The sequence below is a fragment of the Physeter macrocephalus genome, chromosome 4 (assembly GCF_002837175.3).
Source record: "Physeter macrocephalus isolate SW-GA chromosome 4, ASM283717v5, whole genome shotgun sequence".
Taxonomy (NCBI): Eukaryota; Metazoa; Chordata; class Mammalia; order Artiodactyla; family Physeteridae; genus Physeter; species Physeter macrocephalus.
Window position 1 is genome coordinate 84,966,578 of NC_041217.1, and position 22,429 is coordinate 84,989,006.

The 22,429-nt window shown below is 50.5% G+C and overlaps 2 protein-coding genes across 4 annotated transcripts in view; one reads left to right on the plus strand and one right to left on the minus strand.

Annotated features, from left to right (window-relative positions):
* Positions 1-14,256, plus strand: part of ST7L (suppression of tumorigenicity 7 like) — a 94,102-nt gene extending 79,846 nt beyond the window's left edge. The window contains exons 15-17 of one of the 3 annotated variants that reach the window (XR_003679538.2): positions 12,557-12,639; positions 12,727-12,770; positions 14,038-14,256. Coding sequence is in view for 2 of the 3 variants with exons in the window: in XM_055084379.1 (XP_054940354.1) it covers positions 11,954-11,989 (36 nt within the window). In the remaining variant the exon portion in view is untranslated. Of the gene's footprint in view, positions 1-11,953; positions 11,992-12,556; positions 12,640-12,726; positions 12,771-14,037 lie in introns of those variants that run through there. The other 2 variants (XM_028488992.2, XM_055084379.1) reach the window with 2 other exon arrangements.
* WNT2B (Wnt family member 2B) lies at positions 1,759-14,674 on the minus strand. Its single transcript, XM_007114252.3, has 5 exons — positions 14,263-14,674; positions 7,878-8,098; positions 6,554-6,831; positions 5,589-5,853; positions 1,759-2,618 (listed from the first exon to the last, which is right to left on the minus strand). Exons 1-5 carry the CDS (start codon positions 14,445-14,447, stop codon positions 2,389-2,391), a joined length of 1,179 nt encoding a protein of 392 aa, XP_007114314.1. The 5' UTR covers positions 14,448-14,674; the 3' UTR covers positions 1,759-2,388.
* Positions 14,675-22,429: the final 7,755 nt, after the last annotated feature.

The following is a 22,429-nucleotide window of genomic DNA, read 5'->3' on the forward strand; positions in this document are numbered from 1 at the left end:
CATTCCTTCCACAGGGTAAGAACCAAAAAAGAATAAGATAATAGAACACAGGTAGATTTAGCTCAGGTTGATTTCCCATGGAAGGCCTAGGCTATCATTTATGTGGTAACCTGGATAACCTTGTGAGAGATGAAGCTAACTGGGACCTTTTTTATTCACTCTTCCCAGTGGCCCAGCATACAAGACAGCACCCTTTTGTAATTCATTCAACTCTATTCTTGAGTTCAGACTGACTATGAGCCCCTTACCCTTCCACCACCTTAGAGCTTTCCTCCTCTTAATCCTAGCTCAAGATGTCAGAAACTCTTCTTTTCTCCTCCCATTTCCCCCCTCCCTAATCCCACCATTGGCTCATCAGTTATCAAGTTGACTCCACTCTGCAAGGAAGACATTCCCCTGGCCTGACTCACTCAGTCCTATTTCTCCACAGGAATCCCCTCACCGCAGACCACAAGGGCCCTGACTAGTTCATGTTTTGTGTTAATGGATGTGAAACTGGAGCAAACCCCCTCAACAAAAGAAAAACCACCCTAAACTCTCCCACATAGGTCTTAGCAGGTTACACAAATATTAGTCCTATCATCCAAATAAATCTGCCCCCACGGCCCAGAGCTATGGCACCCCCATCCTCTTGCTGCCTGTGCGGAGTAAAGCTGCTCCACAAACATGTGAGGACCCCAAGGGGTGCTGGAGAGGAACTCGGGAAAGGAAAGTGGCCTATATTCAGAACTCCTTGTGTAGGCTCCTTAATATACAGCCTGCTGTCAATACCTTATAGTCCTGAACTGAAGATTCTGAGAGAAGTCAGGATGGGCTAGACCAGTTAGAGGCTTTGGTAAGAGGGTCTATTGGCTGGAGTTTGAGGCATAATTAAAACTCAATATCTGAGATAAGTTTGTACCCTCATTTTAGAGGTGAGAAGATAGAGGCTCAGGGAATTTGGGTATCTTTCTCAAAATATCAAAAACAGTAACTGGCACAGGTGAGATTTCAACCCAGGTCTGTCATAACTGCAAATTTCTGTACCACTCTGCTTCTTTAAAATATCAACAGGCAAGAGATAACCACTGTCCAAGTCACATAAAAGTAGGACATCATGATTCTGGGGACTCTGTGACCTGCCCTCTAGCTTACTAAGCCTGCTATCTCTGGAGACTCTACCACTACAAGCTTAGTTAGGCAGTGGGTAGTAGCATAGAAGGAACTCCCCAATTTAAGCCAAATGTGGATTGAAGGATAATAATCACCAGGACTTGGAGAGTCACTAAATAAAGATTTGTTGAGTAAATGAGGAAAGGTTGCTTTCTAAGCTGTTTACCACTTTGGCCCCAAGACCCAGCTCGCCTTCCTTCTGTAACCACTGGTTCCTGCTCCCAGCTTTAAAGACTAGGATCCTCTCCTAAAAATTGCCAAAGCCAGAGATCTCTACCTGCCTAGTATACACTAATGCCTCATGTGGGCCTTTGAGATCAGGCTTGTTACCCTCTCCCACGCTCTGTGAGTCACATATCTTTTACTTGGTGTTTCCCAAACCTGGCTGCCCACCAGAATGATGCGTGGAAAGTTTAAAAAAGTAAAAATCCCAAGGCCTAGGCAGACCTACTAAATTACTCTTTCTTAGGAGTGTTCTACAGTATTCTAATGATGTTTGTTAGGCATGGCATGCACTGCATGCCACTCAGTTTGTACAGTCAGCAAGTGAGCAAAAGAGGCAGTGCTGGCTGATACAGGTTGAAAAGGAGAGATTAGAAGAGAATGTATGTTTGTATAGTTATATAATTCTTTTCTCCTACAAAACACAGCAGTTTATAAACGTAATAGCACGAGAATGGAACTTGTCCGCTATGGCTAACTCTTTTCTAGCAATCCCAGGCTCTTGATAATGGAAGAATGTTTCAGCCTAAGAGTTTCTTTTGGGGTACCAGGCAGTTAGCTCACACTGACCCAGGGAAGAGATACGTGGTTTCATCTCTGTCCCATCTACCCTCAGCCAGGTAGGAAAAAAAGAAGTTCTCTCCAGGTACCCTTTCTCTTGCACACCCAAGATGTGTCAGGAAGCCAATGCAAGGGAAAGGAAAAATGAACCTTGACCATGTGCTTTAGTGCAACTCACATTGCTCTGAAGACTCCTACCTCTTCGACTCTGCCTTCTAACCTCCAGACTGGGGAGTCAGGGAGCTGCTCGGTTTTTTTACATCCCCTGTCAACTCCTTCCCAGGGCTAAGGAACCAGCTAGGACACCAGAGTCCCTCTGGAGTACTTTCCAAGTCCTTAAATAGAAGCTGTAGCAGCCCAGGGTTGAGGGTGGAGGAAGGTGTGCATGCAAAAGATCTTGTGCTTTTGAGTCAGGAGGTTTGAAGTGGAGGGATGAGTGAGGTATTTATATGTTCAGGTCTGATCCAGCCACTCTGCCTTCTTGGGGGCCTTGCAAGTATGGACATCCACAGTGTTTCTGCACTCCTTGCACCGCACAGCACAGCACCAGTGGAATTTGCACTCACACTGGGTGACACGGGTAACTCGAGTTGTGTCATACCCTCGACCGCAGCACATAATTTCACAACCGTCTGTCCCTTTTGATGTCTTGCTACAGACTCGGCCTGCAGTGCCTAGGGAACCTGGGTTGGGGAAGAGAGAGTGAGAACCAAGTTACCTCTTACTTCAGCCACTCTGGGTTCCCTTACCCACATCCTCATGAGGAAACCATAAAGAATCCCTTTTCCTGAAAATACACCCACTAGCCAAAATGATCATCTCCTTACTGCACTCTGTACCAGGCTTGTTTCTTCCCACTATCAAGGCTCCCCAAAGACCATTGACTTTTCCTGCAATGCCCTCCCTGCCAATACACATCTCCATATCGCCTTCAAAACTTAGCCTTAAAATGTCATAATTGTTAAAGCTGGGTGAAGGTTCTCTACTTTATGTTTGAAATTTTCTATAATAAAAAGTTAAAATAAAAAACTTAGCCTATAATTTACCTTTTCTAAGAAGCCTTGTTACAACTCTGATCCAGCTACCATTTGTTAGTATTTTGGTCCTTAGTTTATACTTCATTAAATTGTGCTATACAAGAAAGTAGTATAGCATGGCCATTAAAAATTTAATGCATGTGCCTGATGTCAAATTGTCTAGGATTAAAACCTAATTCTACACTTCTTAGTTGTGTGATCTAGCAAGTTAGTTGATCTCTCTGGGCTTTAGTTTTCTTATAATAGCACCTAACTCAGTAGATAGTTATATCTATAATATCTGATCAACTGAGGGGGCGAACTGATAAGCATTACTGTCAGGAGGCTTCTCCCTAAGGAATTCCTAAAGAATATCCCTTGCCTTACCCCTTATGGTAGGAACCCTTGAAGGGTAGGGATTGTGTTATTCCCCCTGCACAGAGAATGCTCACAACCTCATTCTGACTGATTTTTGCAAAAGAGATGCTGCCAACAGATCACAAAATCATAGAATTTTAGATGGGATGGATCCTAGAGAATATCTACTTGACCTCTTTCCCAGAGATGGGAACATAACTAGCCTGGGGGTTCAAGAAGTGTATGAATAAATTAACTGATTTCTGTAGCAGTAGTCTCCACATTCCACTGAATATGGATAGAAAATGCTAGTACTTCTATATTTGTTTTTGAGCTCATCAATTTAAAATATCTACTTTGTATGTTTTATAATGTATATTTTAGTACAGTGAAACATAGATATAATTCCTAAGTAAATATACATATATTGGAGGCACATGTTCAGATTTTTTTTTTAATGATAGGAGTATACAAGCCAAAATATTAAGAGACCACTGCTCTAGAGTATAGGCTGACTAGGTCTACTATCTATGTTATCCGCCTAATTTCAAGGGCTAGGTCTTAACATCATTCTCTTGTGCACCAGAAGCCTCTTCTACACTCTGGAGCCAAGCAGTCCAATGTAGTAGCCACTAGCCAAATGTGGTCACTTATATTAAGTTAATGAAAATTAAATAAATTTTAATACTTAGCTCCTCAGTCACACTAGCTATATTTCAAGTGCTGAATAATCACATGTAACTAAGTGGCTACTGTATTGGAGAGCACAGATGTAGAACATTTCTGTCATCACAGAAAGTTCAATGGGACAGTACTGCTTTGGAGGGAATTCCTGGCTCCATACTCCCTTCTGGGATGACTTGTACCCTTTGAATTCCAGGCTCCACTGTGGGTTTTATGAGACCTATTTTATGCCTCTGAGAACAACCAACACACATATGACTCATCCTCCCTCCTAACTCCAAAGATCCTTCCCCAAAGGTGCATTTTAGCATGACAGCATAGGCTTACACCCTGGATGTTGTGGAATTATTTCTAGGCATTTAGAGAGTAGCCCTCTGAATTATACCACGTGGGAAGAAAACAAACTTAGTGGCAGGAAATCACCAGGAGAATCAGAAGTGCTTTCTCAACATTTTTTCTGCTAGCACCCTTCAAAGTACACAAACTACTTTCTCTGTGTCTTGGGTAGAGCCCCACCCTGTTTCTGTGCCCAGTTTTGCTCCAAGCTAATTGCTTCTCCAGGAATGACAGTGATAGGTGAAAACAAATAGTATGGAAGACAGCTAAGGGTTTTGGCTTCCCCTCACCGAGGTCCTGACTGCTGAGACTACAGAGTCTGGGAGCCCATAACAATAACCAGGGGAAGAGCAGTTCTGTTGCATAGCAGGTTGTTCTTAGTTTAACCTATCTGAACCTGAAATATGAGCCAAGATGGTTAACTTCCACTCTTTTAGGGGAACACCACATCACCTTCCAGCATTCCCAAGAATTCCACCACAAATATATGGAACAGATTCAAGAATGATTTGCTGCTTTCTGCTGATGGTTATCCTTTGGTAGGGATCTCCTCTCTCCTTGCTTCCGCAACTCCATTTTAGAATTTTCAGTGGCAGCACACTGGATAAGCCCTTTCAAGGTCATTCATGGTGTATTTCCTACTACCTTTCTGTCTTTAATCTCCCTTACCCAAAACCTTCACTCAGTCAGATTAATCTGCTCTCTGTTCCTAGAACAGATCATGTGCTTTCCCACCACTCTACTCATGTGTAGAGAATATCCACCTGTTCTTCTCTCTAGCTATCCAGATAATCCCCACACTTTAAGAAACAGCTTAAATTCCACATTTTCAAGTAAACTTTTCTTAATTTCTCTCTTTTGCAGTTGCATTTGTCTACCTGTTATATCTCATTTCTTTAGCTAGATTGTAAAGAGCCAAAACTTAGTCTGTATCTTATGCTTCTGTATAGCCCATACATTGTTTGGTACTGAAATGGGTGATTCACTTAAACATTCACTTAGTAGTATCTACTATATCCCAGATGCTGGGAATATAAAGGAGTGATAGATGACCTCAGGCCTCAAGGAGCTCAGTGTCCTCTCCTCTCTAGGCAGCTTTGGGCCTGGCAGACTGAGGCATAAATCAACAATCTTATTACAAGGTTTTCACGTCTGACTGGCTCCTCCAACCTCCTTCTCTAACTCCTGAGACTGTGATTAACTAGAGGTGCCTGCACTAAAAACCAGGGCTCCATGTCTCTACCTACTTTCCTTACTCACCTGCAGCCTTGTCCAAGACGCAGTAGTCTGGGGAGTTGTCAAAGTAGACAAGGTCAGTCCGGGTAGCACGGCGATAGCCTTGGCGGGCTGCCGTGAAGTTCGCACCATCCTGGGTGGCCGTTACCTGCACAGCCCCATCATAGCGCCGCCGCAGGTAATCACCTGTGCGGCGGAAGTCTGAGAGTGCACGCCAGCAGGTGCGCAGAGTACAGGAGCCACTCACGCCATGGCACTTACACTCCAGCTTCAGAAACCGCCGCACAGCCTGGGAGGTGGGGAGGCAGGTAAGGGAAAGGCAGCCAGTCAGGGTACTTTATGGTCATCCCTAGGACTAAAAGCATGAGTGCCCTGAGGTCTGCTGGTCCTGACCCTGGTTGGCTAGTGGAGCCATAGGTTGTCCTCTCCCCAGTCAGATTCCATCCATTCTTCCCGATCAAGTTCAAGAACCTCTTTTTCCAGGAAACCTTCCTAGACCAACAGTGCTTTCCTTTTCATGATAACCCATTTGAACTTTAAAGCCCCAGGATTCTGTTCATAATTATGGCATATCCTCTATTTTTCATGTGTTTTAGAGTTCAAGGTACCATGCCTTCTGCTTTTGTTGCATGTCATTTTCCAGCACAGTACTAGGCCTATAGGAAGTGCTCAAAGACCAGTGCACTGACTAGAACAAGCTTTTATCCTCCTCAGACTTTAGGAGGTGATTCTTTTCTTTCTTAAAAAGTTAACTCCCTTCTTTTCTCCACCTTTCCCTAATTTCCACCTATGTGAAGACTCTTTATGCTCCAGGTTGAACCTAGGCATTCCTAAGGTCCCTTGCATTTACTGCTCCTGTTCCAGGGGTTGGGGCTTTTGGAAGTAATCCAGAAGCCTTCAGTGCTTCCACCTTCACATTTACTCCATGATCATACATACTGGCCACTCCCAGCCAATATGAATGTACATGCATAGACATGAGTACTGACCGTGCGACCACAGCGATTGTTATGTAAGTTCATGAGAGCCCGTGCATCCTTAAGCCTCTTCTCCTTGGCATCCACGAAGGCTTTGGCAAAACGAACACCATAGTGGATGTTGTCACTGCAGCCACCCCAGTCAAAGTCCCCACGTTGGTCATGATGTCGGCCACGGGTGTAGGGGTCACAGCTGCACACACTCAGTTCACCCTGGCTACAGGCACGAGTGATAGCATGGACCACCCCTGCTGATGAGATGGCATATACAAATGCTGCCTCCCGGCTACCTAGAGAGAGAAAGGTAGAAGTGTGTTTCAGGAAAGAGGCCCTTGTCTGTCCCCTTCTTTAACCCACACAACCTTCAACTCTGAAACCTCTTCTCCTTTTCTTTCCCAGGGCAACCCCTGTACCTCCTTTATTCAAGGTACCCTTCCCTTCCAAGAGCATTCCCCAGTGAATCTGACCTCTTCCCCTCAGCCCTCACAACTCTCTATCCACTTCTTTGTATGTCTGACCTCTTGGGCTGACCTGTACTCCTGTTTCCTTCCAAACTCCCTGGGTCCATCCATTGAAAAGTTTCACAGTGAATCGTTCCCTCCCACTGAGTGCCAACTCCGGCTTAGCAAAGCCAGCCTTAGTCCACATTCCAGGCCTTTTCAGGCCCACTCTGCTGGACAGTTCCCCTACAATGGAGACCCCAGCCCAGGGGTCATCCTATTTGAAGAGATATGCTACTTTCCCCAGCCTGCTTTCTTCCTTCCCTGCTCTTGGGGATTGATGAATCATCACTCTTGTCCCTCTGACACCTCCACATTCTCATCTCATTCCCTTTCTGCTAGTTTACTGTTTAGATCTGCTTAGCTCTTTTGCTGAGCCAGGTCCAAGCCGCTGACTCTCCAAATATTTACATATCACCTTTCTGTTTATTTCTTGCTCCCATTATTATAGTGTTGGGAGTGTTGGGGTGAGGGTAGTGATGGTGTTGGTAAGAACAGAGCAGCCATTTCCAGTCCTCAGCCTTACAGTGCATGGATATCCTGCAGGCTGGGGGTTGGGGAGGGGAAGGAAAAGGGAGGAAGAAGGATGGAGGTACCAGGGAATGCTGTTCTTTGACCCATCATCCCAGAACACTGGGATTTAAAGGGGCCACTGCCTACATATCTAAGGTACTGAGGGTCTGTTTCCAACTGTATCCTGGGCTCTGCCCACAATTCTTACTCTGATTGTGAAGTAGTGTGTAGGAGAGGAGAGAGAGGCTCATGCCTATACTACCCACTCACCACCCCATGCATAGAAAGAGAAGGAGCTGGGGCAGGGTGGAAGAGGCCCCTACTTCTGAGCATGACACGGCCAAAGACAGTGTGGTCCCGGTCCAGGGTGGTGCAGTTCCAGCGATGGTGGCGGAACTGGTGCTGACACTCTCGGATCCATTCTCGGGCACCCTCGCCCACCGAGCGCATGATGTCTGGGTAACGCTGGCACAGCTGCCGCTGCCGGCTCACCAGACCAGGGATATTGTCACAGATCACTCGGGCCCCCAGCGCCCCGATGTACCTGCAAGGTGGAGATGGCCCTGTCAGAGCATCCTGGCTTTATTCTGCATTAGGGAGGGGAATAAGGAGGGGAAAGGTTTGGCATTCAAACCTTGAGAAGTTCCTTCCCCTTCCTCCAACCAAGGCCGATATTCCCCAAGGCCGATGGGGAGAACCAATCCTCACAAGCTCTGGAGAAATAATTAAGCAGTTGCAGAGAGAGTAATTGAGTGGTATCCCACCATTACCAGTTCCCCAGCCAAAGGCCAAAATGACACACACTTCCAGAACACAGGCTAGGCATGTGTCACATACACAGAAGCTGTGGGCATGTCACACAAACCCCATTGCCTGTTTATTTAATAAACATTAAGAGCCTCGTGGAAAAATAAACTTAATAAAACTAGAGTCTGAGACAACATGGTTACACCCACATGTCAGAGGCATGTCGTGCGTGGCTGGTCCATAAAGACATGGTATGGAAGAAGGATGGAGACAGGGAGGAGTCAGTGGGAAGAGATATAGTGGGCAATTTTGAGTGACGTTTACAGCTCTAGTCAGACCCGTGTAGCTAAGAGTCCTCATTCCCAATCCCGAGGTCTGGGGAGGAAGACCCCCCACCCCAACTCTCCTCCCCCACACCCTTTGTTTCAAGGTCCCATGACCTTTCTTAACTAATGAGTCTTTCAAAATCATCCTTCCCAACTTATAGGGCATAATGTCCCGGATGAATCTGCATGGGCAGAGGGCTGTTTGCAGTGGGAAACCAAAGACCGAGATTAAGCAACAGGGTGACACTCCCCATATTCCAGTCCCCAGTCTGCCCAATGTGAACAATTATAAGATCAATTGGGTGAGCTAATAAAAGATAGGTGAGTTGCTAGAGTCATTCTCAATTTTCTCAAGGAAGTAGTTTTTCTTCATTCAAACACTTTTTAGCCCTGGACTCCACCACAAGCCTCAGGAAGAACATTTCAGAGAGATGACAGGAGTTCATCATCACCTTTTCTCCCCACAAGGCCACCAAATGAGATCTGACCCATACACCCACTTCTCACTCCCTTTCCATCTCTCCAGCACCCAGCACATACATGCCTTGATTTGCTGGAAATTCTCTATTCTCCTGTCCTAACACATCAAAGGGACGCCTTCTCTCCCCTTTTCTGAACAGGTGGGGGCCATGGAGGGCAGTTGCTGCTACAGACAGAAAAGCTTTGGTTTGGGCTGTGAATGAGCCTGTGGTTTGGGAAGGGCCCCAAAATGGGCCTAGAAGTGGGTGAGGAGGAGGGAGGGCAGCCAGTGGGGAGAAGGGAAAAGCTGGACTGCCTGCCCTGGGCTCTATGTTCTCTGCAACACTCCCCTCCCCCCCACCCCGCCGTCCCCTGCATTCGCAAACCCGGCCCTCACCCACAGACTGGATCACCACTGGTGATACCAACTCAAACACAAGGAGGGCTGATGTTTGCCTCTTCTGGAATTCAGCAGGGCTGATGGGGCCCATCTGTCCCAGGGAGGGGTGAGAGGGCTGGTCCACCACTAACAAATCCCATGGAATCAGCATCCCCAGCACTGTCCATCAGGGCAACAGCTTCCAGGAACAAACAAAATAAACACCCTGGGCTGGGCCAGGCCGGAAAGGGCTGCCTGACGCACAGCCGGGAGTTACACCCACTGCTGCGGTGCTTTGTTTGGAGAATCAAGACCGTTGGAGTTGGAGCCCGTCCCTGTCTCACCACCATTCTGCTTCCTCAGTTCACCCCCGAGTACTGCTCTAGGCAATGGGTGTTTGTTGTTGTTTTTTTTTTTACTGGGGCTTGGGAAGACGGGGGTTGGATGGGAATGGGAGACCAGTAATCCAGCCCTCATGAGACAGTGTGGAATGGGGCATGCCAAACCCTGGTAAAAAGTCCTTCCTGTGGTCTAACTTAACTCCATTCTGCTGCAGCCCACATCGGTCCTTCTTGCTACATCCTCACTCAGCGTGGGAACATCTGTTCAGTAAGACAGGAAGATAATTTTCTTTACTACCACCCTTATCCCACTAAGTAGCTGCTTCAAGATTCTGCAGAGCAGGGCACTTGCCTCCTGACCAGTGGTCAGCACCTTGCAGTCAGTGTGGGGGCCTCCAGCAAGGCAGCCTGAGGCCCAGCCCATCCCCCTCTCAATTCAGCACATGCCTACAAAATGCCTACCATGTGCCAAGCACTGAGTTCATCTGTTAGGGGCACAAAGATATAAGGCATCTCCCAGCTGATGGGCTGGTAGAAGGGTGAGATGCCCCTGACTCTGTAGCTCTGTTTCCCTTCCAGAGGTTTTTACTTCCTTCCCAGCTTCCTGCTCCAGAATGCTCTCTTTACCTACTTTTGACCAATTCATACCCCTTCCTTTGACAAAGCGACTCATGCCCTGTACTAGCTCCTTGTTTCTCAGAGTGTGGTCCCCAGAACAGCAGTATCAGCATCTCCTGGGAATCTGTTAGAAATGCAGAGCCTCAGGCCCCATTCCAGCCCTTCTGAACTGGCATTTTACCGACCTCCTTAGGTGATTAGGACATGCTGCTCTATGAAGGCAGGGAGTTTTATCTGTTTTGTTCACTTCAGTATCCCCAGTACCTAGAACAATGTCTGGCACAAAGCAGGTACTTAATAACTATTTGGTGAAAAAAACAAAACCTGACCGCTCTGATTTATCCCCAACTCCCCTCTCCTCCTAGCTAGCCATGAGCTTCATTTCAATTATAGCTTTATTCTTTGTTGACATTGCAGATGTTTTAGGTTTGTCTTTTTAATGAGGCTAGGGGTCCTCTTTTTTATTTACCCCCTTTCTTTTACAGTCCTTAGTGCATGTACATGGTTTAGCTCAGCCCATATAGGGCTTTGAACACAAGGATAAAACTATTATTCTCCCTAAATATCTTAATACAATATCATTTATATGATACTTTACAGTTCACAAAACATTTTTCTTCACAAAAATCCTATGAGAGAGAGAGAGATCTCCATTTTACAGGTGAAGAAACTGAGGTCACAAAGATTAACAATACCCAGCTCTGTCCATCAGGGCTAGTCAGAGGAGAACTGGGGTGAACCAAGGACATCTGACTCCAAAGTCCAAGCTCATTTTCAATTCCAAGCGTAAGAGAGACACACAATGCTTATTAACCAGGAGTAGACCAATCTGGCTCCAAAATTGGTGTGAACTTGAATTTCGTACTACGCCCCTCTTATCCTTCACTTTCTTCACGTGTGAAATGGGGATAATAATATTATCTGCCTCACTGGATTATTTTGGGGATTGGAAAAGATGATGCTTATAGGTGCTTAGCCATATAGTGTCCGGAGCTTAGGAAGGGCTCATTAAATGGCAGCTGTGGTTGATAACATTAATGTTTTTTTTTTGTTTGTTTGTTTTTGTGGTATGCGGGCCTCCCTCTGTTGTGGCCTCTCCCGTTGCGGAGCACAGGCTCCGGACGCGCAGGCCCAGCGGCCGTGGCTCACGGGCCCAGCCGCTCCACGGCATGTGGGATCCTCCCAGACCGGGGCGCGAACCCGGTTCCCCTGCATCGGCAGGCGGACGCGCAGCCACTGCGCCACCAGGGAAGCCCCGACATTAATGTTTTAATGTTAATGTTTTAATTCCCGGGTGGTCCAGGTAGCTCCAGGTCTGGGAACTAAGATCCCACAAGCCCCGGGCATGGCCAAAAAACAAAACAATAATGTTAATACCATGATATCACTTTGTTCCTCCTTCTGTAAATCCGCAGTCCTGAACACAGTCCTGCTCTTGTGATTCCCTACATCCCAGCCCCTGCAGAATACAAAATAGTACAGGGAGGCACATGCCAGGAGACCCCTATTTCTTGTTCTGTTTTTCATAGATTAAGAAGAGACCATCCGTTTCCTCCTTCAGTTAAAGGTCGGGAGAGGAAGGGAGTGGTTGGAGAGTAAGGGGAAGGGCTGTGAGGAAGATCAGACTGTTAGCTGGTGATAGTGATGACATTCTGCTCCTGAGTGGAACATGGACACACACAGAGTCAACAGGCATCTCTTCAGGGGGTTGTACAGAATATCAGTCTTGCTGGGTTTTTTTTCCTAAGAGAAAGAGAGATAATCACCTTGGGGCCTGACCTGCTTTTGGAAAGCAGCTTTCCACTTTATCCCAGAAGTGACTGACCACTGAGGCAGGCATCTGGGTGGGGCCTGCAGCTATGACCCCTGTGAGGCAAGGAGACTGAAATGACCTGTGCACTCACTGCCCATCCTGGCCCTGTTGCTGCCTTCCTCCACTTCACTGGGACTGCTGAATCCCTCTGTATCACCCGCCCACCTCCCTCCCTAGCTAGCTCTTCCACCCAGGAGTTTTTCCAAAATCTTTAATATGAACCACATGGGGGAGAGTAGTAGAGGGAGAAAGCAAAAGGGAGAAGGAGTAGCCAAGGGGACAAAATGGGGACTAGGAAGAACCCCAATTGGGTTTTTAGGAACCACTACCAGGATGCTGAAATTACCAGAGTGATACTTCCTCACCTAAACACCGTGTGGACCAAGACTGCCTCCCAAATTGGTAAGAAGGAATCAAGAGTCCCTAAAAGCAAATTGTCATCTGGAATGGATAAAGATGCACAGTGGTCACTTCATCCTTTCTCTACAGGGCCTCTGAAGACACAAGTCCCCAGCCAGACTGAGACCATGAAGGTAAAGGGTGGCTTTAATCTCACTCTGAAGTTTGAAAGGCTTTTCTCCTCGTTCCCTTCTTCCTTTTCCCTTTCTAAAGGAATGTTTCAAGCCAGATGTAAGATATGGGCCTCCCTGCTCCCCCATCCAGAACCCCCCTCCTTGCCTTCCCCAACACTGCAGAGATAAAAAAGATCCAAAGGAGAGATTTTCCTGAAACAGGAAAAACGGGGGTGGGGGGTGGGGGGGTGATGGGGATGGAGAAAGTTGCATCTTGAAATGATAGGAATCTGCGGCCCAAGCTCGCTGGCCCCTCAGCCAGCTACCCCTCACCCTTCCAGCCAAGATTCCAAATCCGGAGGAGAGAAGCCACAGGGTGCAAGGGGAAAAGAGACCACACTTCGTGGAGGAGGGGAGGATTGGGGGGAGGGGCAGAGTAAGGAAAGGAGCGGGGGCACTGCATGGGTAGAGAGGGGCAGTAGCCCAGTCCAAGTGGCCAGTTTAATTGGGGGGTGAAGAGGAAAGACAAGAGGACTGAGTCATTTCTCAGTCCCACTCTCCCCCTGCTCAGCCCCCAGAAGGTGGGGGAGGAGAGAGAGCAGCTTTCTTCTGGGAGAAAACGATGAGTGCCATCCAGAGCTTTCGTGGGGAAGGGGATCCGGAAAGAATAGATATCCAGTGGATTTTTAATTCCTTTTGCCTCATCTGCCGTCTTGTGAAGTGTCCGGACTCTTAAGGCCTGCAGGAAATCTGAGGAGAGGATCTCTTAATGCTTTGGGACTCTAGAAGCCGCTAGTTCTTGGAGGGGAAAGATGGGAGATGGGACCATCTGGGGAAGGAAAAGAAGGGAGAAGGGAGGGAGATATCAAGGTTCGAAGTGAGATCCTCAAAACAAAGACTGAATGTCTAAAGTATGCAAACCCAAGTGTTTTGTTTTAGTTGTGGGAGTTAATGGGGGTAGTTTTTGCCTCAATTCCATGTCTAAACCTTGCGCTGGGTGCTCCTGCCTCACCAAAGCCTTACTGCGTTATGGGGTGAGGGTAGACTAGCGAGAGGCTCGTCCGCCCTTGCCAGCTGCCCCTTTCTCCACCTCCCCCGGGTGGGGGGCCAACCTTAGGGGATCAGGAGGCCCTCTTGGACGGCCACCGCGGCCCCAGATGGGCGATTGGTTCCTTGAATCCATCCTGAGAGAAACTCGTAAGGTAGCTTTTGCCCTAAGAGGATTGAGCTGAAATAGAGGGGGTCTGGGAAGCCTCGATTACCGGGCATCCTTTTTCCAAATACCCAGCGCCCTCATCACCGGACGGGGAAGGAGCGGCACCCCCTTATCCACTCCCCGCCCCCCTGCGCCCCTCCGCGACTTCAGTGACAGCCCTGCACGGATCGTCTCTGACTCCGTCAAAGCGACAACCTGGTCTGAGCAGCGGGTGCTGGGAGCTGTATATTCCCTTTGGGCGCGTCCGGCCTCTCTAACCCAGCACCTCACCCTCCCAACCCTGAGAGCCACACTCACCACCAGGACGTGTCTACGCGGGCCGGCAGCGTCAGCAGCAGCAGCAGAAGGCAAGCAAGACTTAGGCGGGCCGAAGCCCGAGAGCCGTCGGGGCCCGTGGGTCTAGGCGCGGGCGCGGAGACAGGGGCGCGGACGCGCCGAAAGGGGAGCTGCGCGGCTTCCTCCGCACCACCCGGCCTCAGCATAGCTCCCCAAAGACTCCCGCCACGCGGCCCGGAGGGGCGTGGACGGGGCACCGGCTGAGGGTACTCAGGCTGCTCCCACTTCACCCCCCTGGGGGGCCATAAGTCTCGCCGGCGGCTGGGGACCTAAGGGCACCTAGAGTCCAGAAGCCGGGGCGCCAGGTCCCGGAGAGGGGCGCAGGGAGCGGTGTCCGGAAGCCTACGACGCCGCGCCGAGCTCGGGATCTAGGGCACGCTGCCGGGGCTGAGATGAGGTGTCACGGGGTCGGCGGCGCGGAGTGGGGCTGCGGACAGAGTGTGCCGACAGCTCCTCCGGCCGCGGGCTCTCATTGGACGGCGCGGGGCGGGGCCGAGGCCGGGGACACGCGCGGCCCTCAGGACGGCTCCGCCCGCGCCAGCCCTGGGTGCCCCGCAGCGCCCTAGGTGTGGCGGCCGCCTCCGCCCCTCGGCGCCCCTAGCACTGCGCCGCGCCCCCACCTGCTCGGGCGGGACGCGACGGGGCGCCGGGGCGCCCTTCGGCGCCCGGAGCGCCCAGTCCCTGCCCACGCCGCGCCACCGGGTCCTAGCGCCCTTCATTCGGCAACCCCAACCTCCGTGGGTGATGGCCTGGAGGGCCGAGTGAGGGGGACTGCAGACACTTTCGCCTGTCATCTAACCTACAGTAACACTGAAGTGAGCCACAGAGGGGTCAGTCATTTCCTCGGGTTCTCTCTCCGTTCTTGCGCTTCTGTGAAATGGGTAGAATCTCTGCCACGGGGAGTTGCGGGAGAATCTTAACTCCCTTTCCAACGCTGCCAACGGGGGGCGCCACGGGCAGCAGACTTCGGGTAGGGGCTTCTCTCATCTACGGCTCGCTGCCTCTGGTTCCTCCGACCCGCTGCCCACCGCATTCCCACCCCCCATCCCCAGGCCCCCGCACACAATGTTTATAAACATAGCTCTCGCCCGCCTGCCCGGACCCGACGCTTCCCTCCGGCCTGTGGACCGGGAATCGATGGCCAAAGCGGAGCGGCACACCTGAGGACCCGACGCGGACTCCCCGCCCTTGGCCGCCCGGGCTCGGCAGAGCCTACTCTCTCCCAGCTTTCCCGATGCTTCAGTCCCCCACCCCTTCGGGCGGGGCTGCGAGTACGAAAGAATCAGAAACAGCTGGGCAGCTTTCCCGAACCAGAGGCCAGGGTGGGGGTCCTGCTGAGAGAGTGGAAGCCCCGGAGCCATTTCTCTCCTTCGCCTTTCCACCCTTCCTCTTTCCCACTGCTCCCTTCCCTCCCTCCGCCAGCGCCCCAACCGCCTGGGGGCGTGGTAAATTGGGAAGGGGTGGGGAGGTTCTGGCTGTAGAAATTGACTCCCCTCTTCCGTCCGCACTTCCCAGGCCGGCAGGTAGAGCTTCTGGAGGCAGGGTGGCCCTTACTGAGACCTAAAAATTCCTTTTAAAAAACCCTGGATCTTCCAACTTCCAGAGTCCGCCTTGGGGTCCGGCCCCAACCGCTTCTACAGGCTCAGTTTCTCTTGCCTAGCCTCTCATTCCCAGGTGTCTTTCGTGCCTCTCCCCGTGATTTATCTATACTATAAAGCCCCGGTGTAAACAATGCCCTGGAAACTGCCCAGCCCCTTCAACCCCAGACATTGTCAGTTCTTGGGGGTGGGGGTCGCTGTTAGAGACTCCGGAGTGTGAGCGACAGGGAGCAGACAGGGAGCAGCTCGCTGCAGACGTCCCCGAGGCAGATGTGAGGGAGAAGGGCTGAGAGAGACCTTTATCCCCTCTCCATACCTCTCACCCCTTTATCTCACTTTCTGTAGCAGGGGGCGAAGTGAATTCATTCGTTCAACAAATATTTATTCCCTACCGTGTTCCAGACTGTGCTAGGCACATTAGTGAACAAAGCAAAACGAACAATTTCTGCCTGTGTGGAGTTTAACTTATATTGGGAGAAGATAGACAATAAACAGTAAATAAACATCATAAGTAAAACATATAGCATATTAGAAAGTGATAAGTACAGTGGGAAACAATGGAGTTGTAACTAGGATGATCAGGGTAGGCCCCATTAAGGACATTCAAGCAAAGACTTGAAGGAAGCGAGAGAACAAGCCAGGTAGATTCTTGGTGAAGAGGATGCCAAGCAGAGGGAACAGCCAGCACAGAGGCCCTCAGTTGGGAGTGGGCTGGTGTGCAGAGTGAGCCAGGGAGGAGGAGTGGAGTCCAGATAGGTAACAGCGGTAGTCTAGGTCATGCAGGAGAGAAGGTGCCCACCCTTGGCGGGGAGGTAGAAAATGGGGGCTGGATTGGAGTTGGATGGGAGTGAGTGAGGGGCGAATACAGAGGCCAGGCAGGGTCCACATGCTGGCCATATCCTCCCTGCCAACCTTCCCCTTCCCCTCCCCTTCTCTCTCTCAGTCTGGGAGGCTCCAGTTGGCCCTTCCGTTTGCTTAAAAGAAGCAGACTCTATACTGAGCTTCCCTGAGAGGGGCAGGTGAAAGAGGAATGGGCCCAGGCTCATTCCTGGCCAAGCCCCTTTCCTGGGACCATTCTGTCACCTCCTCCCAGCCCAGCCCCACCCTGATGCTGGGCAGCAGTCTATAAGCTCTGCAAGCTCTGGCAGCCTCTCTCAGACTCCCCTGTGTGCGCAGGCCTGGGTGTGACTCTGGCCCTGTGTTTATTCCTACATCTGGGCCTGAGGTTGCAGGGTGGGGAGCTAGAGATGATCACATCAGGCCTAACCTTGGGTGGACTCGCCCACATGGGCCCCAAACTCACTTATGAGGCCCCTTGTTTGGCTTCAGCTGTCTTCATGGTCAAGTGGGACGGTGTCTTGGCATAACATAGATGCTCAACTATTAAAGCATGTTGCTGAGCTAAGGGGGCCCCCAGAAACATCAGCAGATCCAGGAGGGAGGGAAGTGGGTGAGGGAACAAGACTTTTCCCCAGTGCGTACAGGCTGCCTCTGCCCTAGAGTGGACAACCCAGGATGGCGCTTTGCTCCTTCTTCTTCCCCTCCCCGCTGAGCCCCCAGCTGCACAGGAGGAAGCCCAGGCTGCAGGAGCCAGCTGACTGCAAGAGCTGCACTCACCCACTTAACTAGAGAACAAATACGGAGCCAGAGAAGAGGTTTTCTGGGATCTGCCACTTTGGACTTCAAATCTCAAAATAAACTTCCAGTCTCAGGGTCCTAGACTCTACTGGAGAGCTGGGCTCCTCACGCAAGGGCCTGTTGTGGGGCTTCCAGGCAGAGGGTCAAGGCCAGAGGCTCAGGCTTAGCGCCTGACCTGCTTCTCCCTCCCATCCCCCACCCCTACTCCACCCGAAATGGGAGCTGGGGGAGGAGTCACTGACTTGGGAGTCAAGTTCTGGTCTGAAGGGCCCTGCCTGGAGTCGGGTCACTTATTGCAGTCCTGCTGTGCACCCAGAGCTGGCCAGGGCATCCTAAATGACACAGAAGGGGTGAAAGGGTCTTACCCCCAAGGCATTTTCATGCAAATACAATAAAGCCATCTGAGGGCTGGGATGATAGGCTTTGCTGTTTGCTGCAGACCTCCCCTTCACCCAGGCCTCTAGACTCCCTGGGGCCGCCAGCAGGACAACTTCCACCCAGCTGTCAGAGGCACACCTTCCTCCTCCCTCAAGGTGCATCACAGCCTCCTGCCCTCTCAAAAGTGGGTGCCCCAAAGAAAAGGGTCTCCCTCACCCCTGTACCTCACCTCATGCTCTGCTCCCCCATGGGGCCACTCAGAGCTAAGATTCATCTTTTTTCACTCTATTCTCAGCTGTGTGTGGCTGAATGATTTTGAATTTTTACTGGCCCTTGGATGGAAGTGGAGATGAGCTAAGGGGAGCTTGGGTGTGAGTAAACAGCTCTTACTCCACCCGGGTCTACCCCCCCTTATAGGCCCCCCTTCCCTAGGCCCCTTTGGCGATGACCTTCTCTCTTTCCCGGTGGGTGGGAGGTGGTGTGGATGGTAACGAGCAGAGAGAAAGGCCGAGAAGGGGCTGGGGGGAGGTTTGGATAGGAGTCAAGGAATTCCTGAGCCTGCTGCTTGCATAAGGGGCCCTGAGACGCCTTTCCTGAGATTTCTTTGCAAACCTAGAAAAGTCTCATTTGAAATGGGGCCAGGTTCACCCAGGCCCCTAGTGCCCCCTGCTCCTGTTTCTTCCCTTCCAGCCACCCCAGGCAGGTGTCTGGGGAAGAGTAGGGAGATTGGGAAGAACCCAGGGGCTTTTAAGTCATGTGGGGTGGGGATCTATGCTTTGTACACAGCCTGACCCGGCCTCTCCTTGGTATTTATGAGCTCCCAGGCATGGAACGTGTCTCATAGAGGCCAGGCCAAGAGGGCTTTGGAGGAAGGAGCATCCAGCCCCAAACCAGGGAAGGGGCCTTGGTGGGGCGGGGCTAGAGACAGAGACCCTCTTCTTCCCAGCCAGTGGCCAAACAGGGGAGTAGACTGCTCCCCTATGGGGCCTGGAGAAAGGAAAAGAGAGAGCTAAGGGAGAAGGGGGAAGAGGAGGCCTGGGGAGGCGGGACCGTAGAGGCGGGGCCTGGGGGTCTGGAGCCTTTTAGCACTTTGGCTGTAATCAGACTGGAGCCAGGCGGTGGGCGGGCTGACAGCCATCCTGGGCGGGTGGCCCAGGTTCTGTGTGAGGCCAGTGGGTGTGCTGCTGGGATCCTGGGTGGTCACTGACCAGCCTAACCCCAAGGGAGGGTGGTCCCACGTTGCCCCCAGCCCCCCCTCACAATCTGCCTGTGTCAGATAGGCTACACACTGAGCTCTCTTTCTCTCCCCACCACCTGTTTTGGGCCCCAGAACAATCTGGAAGTGAGATTTGCTTCCAGTGGAACAATGTGCAGAGCCCACTATCTGCCTCCCTCCCACTCTGCCTTCCTTGGTTCACTCTGCCTCTCTCTCTTCCGTGTCTCCATCTCTCTGGGTCTGTCTCTGGCTCATATTTCTGTCATTCTGTGTCTATTCCTCTTGGTGTTTGTCTTTCTGTCTTCATTTGTCTCTCTGTGTCTGTATCTGACAGCCTTTCCTCCTCTGTTGGAACCTCTGTCTCTCTTTCAATCTCTGTCACTCCTTGTCTCTTGGTGTGTATCTCTGTCTCTCCATCTTTCTCTCTATGAATCTGTATGACTGTCTCTCATTCTTCTTTCACTCACCTCATCTCTCTTTCCATGTCTTTTCTGACTGTGTGTGTGTGTTCCTGTCTATATTTTTCTCGGTGTGTATCTTTGTTTCTCTTTGTGTCTGTTTCTCTCTTTCTCTTGCCCTCTGTCTCACACCTTCTTCTGCAGTCCTCCAACACAGTACAAAGCGCATTTGACTGAAAGAAATCAGAGTTTTTTCTCCCCAGCTCAAACCACACATGATTTGCATGACTCTGTAAGTCACTTTCCCTTTCCTGGCCTCAGTTTCCTCGCTGGTGAAACAAGTAAGGTGGATATCTACTTCCCTCGGTCAGGGCCTCTTTCTGTCTTTATCTCTTTTTTCTTGTAGCCTAGTCCATCCTGTCTTCTGAGGGTTCTGCTTCTCTGCTCTCTAAATTGCACCCTGAAGTTAGGACTCCAGCCTCTTTCAGACCTCAGTGGGAAGGAGTCTCGGATACTGTCAGCTGGCAGGCCCCAAAAGGAGGACCCCCTCACTCCTTTACCCTCTTAAACATCAGGGTAGACAAGGTCCCTTTCTGGGGCCATGTCTGGGATACAAACCAGATTAGCTCATCTCTCTAATCCTCTTTGTGCTGGGGCCTCTGCCAGGCAGGGACACCCACAGAGCAAGCAGAGCAAGAGTGGTGTGTGTGTGTGTGTGTGTGTGTGTGTGTGTGTGTGTGTGTGTGTGTGTGTGCAGATTCTTCGAGAAGGCAGGACCAAGGTTCTCCCTCTGTGTGTGTGTGTGTGTGTGTGTGTGTGTGTGTGCAGATTCTTCGAGAAGGCGGGACCAAGGTTCTCCCTTTGTTACCCCTTCCTGCCCGAAAAGCCCAAATCAAGCCCTCACTGTATAAGAAACCTCAACACGCTTGAACCAAATCAGGGTTTTCATTATCCCAGTCTGTTCCTCCCCCTTCCCCCACCCCCCTGTCCGCTTTTCTACAGCTTCTCTAGGGCTGGAAAAATCATTCCAGCCATCCCCCTGTTCCTGAACAGCCCAGAAGCAACCCCTTCTCCATGCATATTTTCTTCTCTAGTCATTTTCGGAGAAGGGTCTTTCCATCCCTTCCGGAAAAGCCTTAGTGTCAGGCAGGGAGCAGGGATATGGGGGAGGAGGGGAGAGCAAGCAGGCAGTCCCTGGATTTCACACTTCAAGTTAGAGGCCTTCAAGTTGGAGAGGTCTTTCTTGGCTGATAAGATCAAAGCATTCCCTCTGCCAGATCATTACCTTATTTTCGAGGCAATTGTAGAACTTATTGTATCAATTAGTCTGGTCTCCAGCTGCAGCCGTTTATCTCTGTCTATCGTTGTGCGCTTGCAGAAGAAAGGCCCAGCCCAGCCAGCCCGGCCAGCGAGGGGAGGGTGGGGAGCTGTCCGGCTGCTTTCAGCGGGGATTGGGCAGGTAGAGGGCATAGGGGGTGCGCTTTTGAAGTTTGGAGATCCCGCCAGCTCCTCCTTGCGCACCCCTCCACTGCCGCAGGAGCGCTCTATTCCACTGGCGCCACACCTACACGCCCGTTGTGCCCCAGGAGGGCGAGCCTACAGAGCCTGGCGCGGGGAGGAGACCTATCAGGCCAGGCCAAGGCGCGGGCTCCGCGTAGGAAAACTCTGAGCCTGAGCCAAGATGCCTGCCCCTTCCTGACTCTCTGGTGGGTGACTCACTCTGCGGGACGTGCGCCCCGCAGTGGCGTTTCCTAGAAAGGCATGGCAGCGTGAGTTTCGAAAACCTTAGGAGGGAGTGAGTGGCACGGAGAAGTGGATGTCCCCATGGGTGCGGGGAGTGTGGCCTGCTTTGCTTCTGCCCTATCTGCAGCCTCTTCCTGCAGAAGAACCACGCCCACACCTGGTGTTGGGGTCAGGTGGGGGTCCGTTAGAGCCGAGTTTCTGAAACTTCCGGAGTCTCAGTATCCCTTTACACTCTTAAAAATTATCAAGGACCCCAAAGAGCTTTTATTTATATGGGTTATATCTATCCATGTCGAAAATTAAAACGAACGCAAGAGCCAAAGTGAAAGTGCTCCCAGTGGCCAAAGCTGGACAATTTGAGCAACAAAATAGTTTTGGATTATAACCCAAAGTATAGTGTAAATGTGCTTGAGTCCATACTGATATAAATAAATGAGTGAGTAAATAAATATATGGGGAGAAGAGACAGATCTCCCATGCAGAGCAATTCCAAATAATTTACTTCGCCCTTGAGGAGGTGGAATATAACTCCCCATTCCTTAGGTGAGGGCTGCAGGTTGTGACTTCCAGAGTACAAAACAGAAAAGAGTGTGAGGGGGAGAGGGGAGTAACTTTACAGTGGAGAAACCTGACAGACCTCAGTCAGCGGATCAAGGTGAGAATCAACAGTGATAAGTCGTGTTGTTAGTGTGTACACTTGAAAACGATGTGATGAAAATGACACCACATCCGTGGTTTTCCTCCCCACAACCCAAGTCTAACTATAAGAAAAACATCAGACCAATTCCATCAGAGGGACATTCTACAAAATACCTGACTAGTAATCACTCCACAAGACTGTCAAGGTCATTCAAAACCAAGGAAAGTCTGAGAAACTGTCACGGCCAAGAGGCACCTAAGGAGTCATGACAACTAAATGTAATGTTGTATCCTGGATGGGATCCTGGAAAAGATGAAGAACACTAGGGGGAAAGTGAGGAGATCTGAATAACATATGGATTTTATTAAATAATAATAATGTCAATATTGGTTCATTAATTTTGGCAAATGCACCACACATTTGTAATGAAAGTAAGATGTTAAAAATAGGGGGGGCTTCCCTGGTGGCGCAGTGGCTGAGAGTCCGCCTGCCGATGCAGGGGACACGGGTTCGTGTC